General features: G+C 63.8%; 1 protein-coding gene across 1 annotated transcript; it reads left to right on the top strand.

Annotated features, from left to right (window-relative positions):
* Positions 1 to 3: 3 nt before the first annotated feature.
* On the top strand, positions 4 to 259 carry LOC114818973 (aldehyde dehydrogenase family 3 member B1-like; the record flags this gene model as incomplete). The annotated part of the gene is made up of 1 exon (XM_029087108.1): positions 4 to 259. A coding segment is annotated over one exon (256 nt), but the record flags the coding sequence as incomplete, so codon positions are not given.
* Between the last annotated feature and the right edge of the window lie 6 nt (positions 260 to 265).

The following is a 265-nucleotide window of genomic DNA, read 5'->3' as shown; positions in this document are numbered from 1 at the left end:
CGGGTGGCCTGGGGCCGCTTCTTCAACGCGGGTCAGACCTGCATCGCGCCCGACTACGTGCTGTGCAGCCTGGAGATGCAGGAGAAGCTGATGCCCGCTCTGCGTGAAGCCATCACTGAGTTTTTTGGCTCCAACCCTCGGGAGTCCCCTGACTTTGGTCGCATTGTTGGGGACAAGCAGTTCCAGAGGGTGCGGGAGCTGCTGCGCAGCGGGCGCGTGGCCATCGGGGGACAGACGGACGAGAAGGAGCGTTACATCGGTGAGG

Source organism: Antrostomus carolinensis, unplaced genomic scaffold, assembly GCF_000700745.2.
Source record: "Antrostomus carolinensis isolate BGI_N321 unplaced genomic scaffold, ASM70074v2 C12503058, whole genome shotgun sequence".
NCBI classification, from domain to species: Eukaryota; Metazoa; Chordata; class Aves; order Caprimulgiformes; family Caprimulgidae; genus Antrostomus; species Antrostomus carolinensis.
This window is presented reverse-complemented; position numbering and strand designations above follow the sequence as displayed.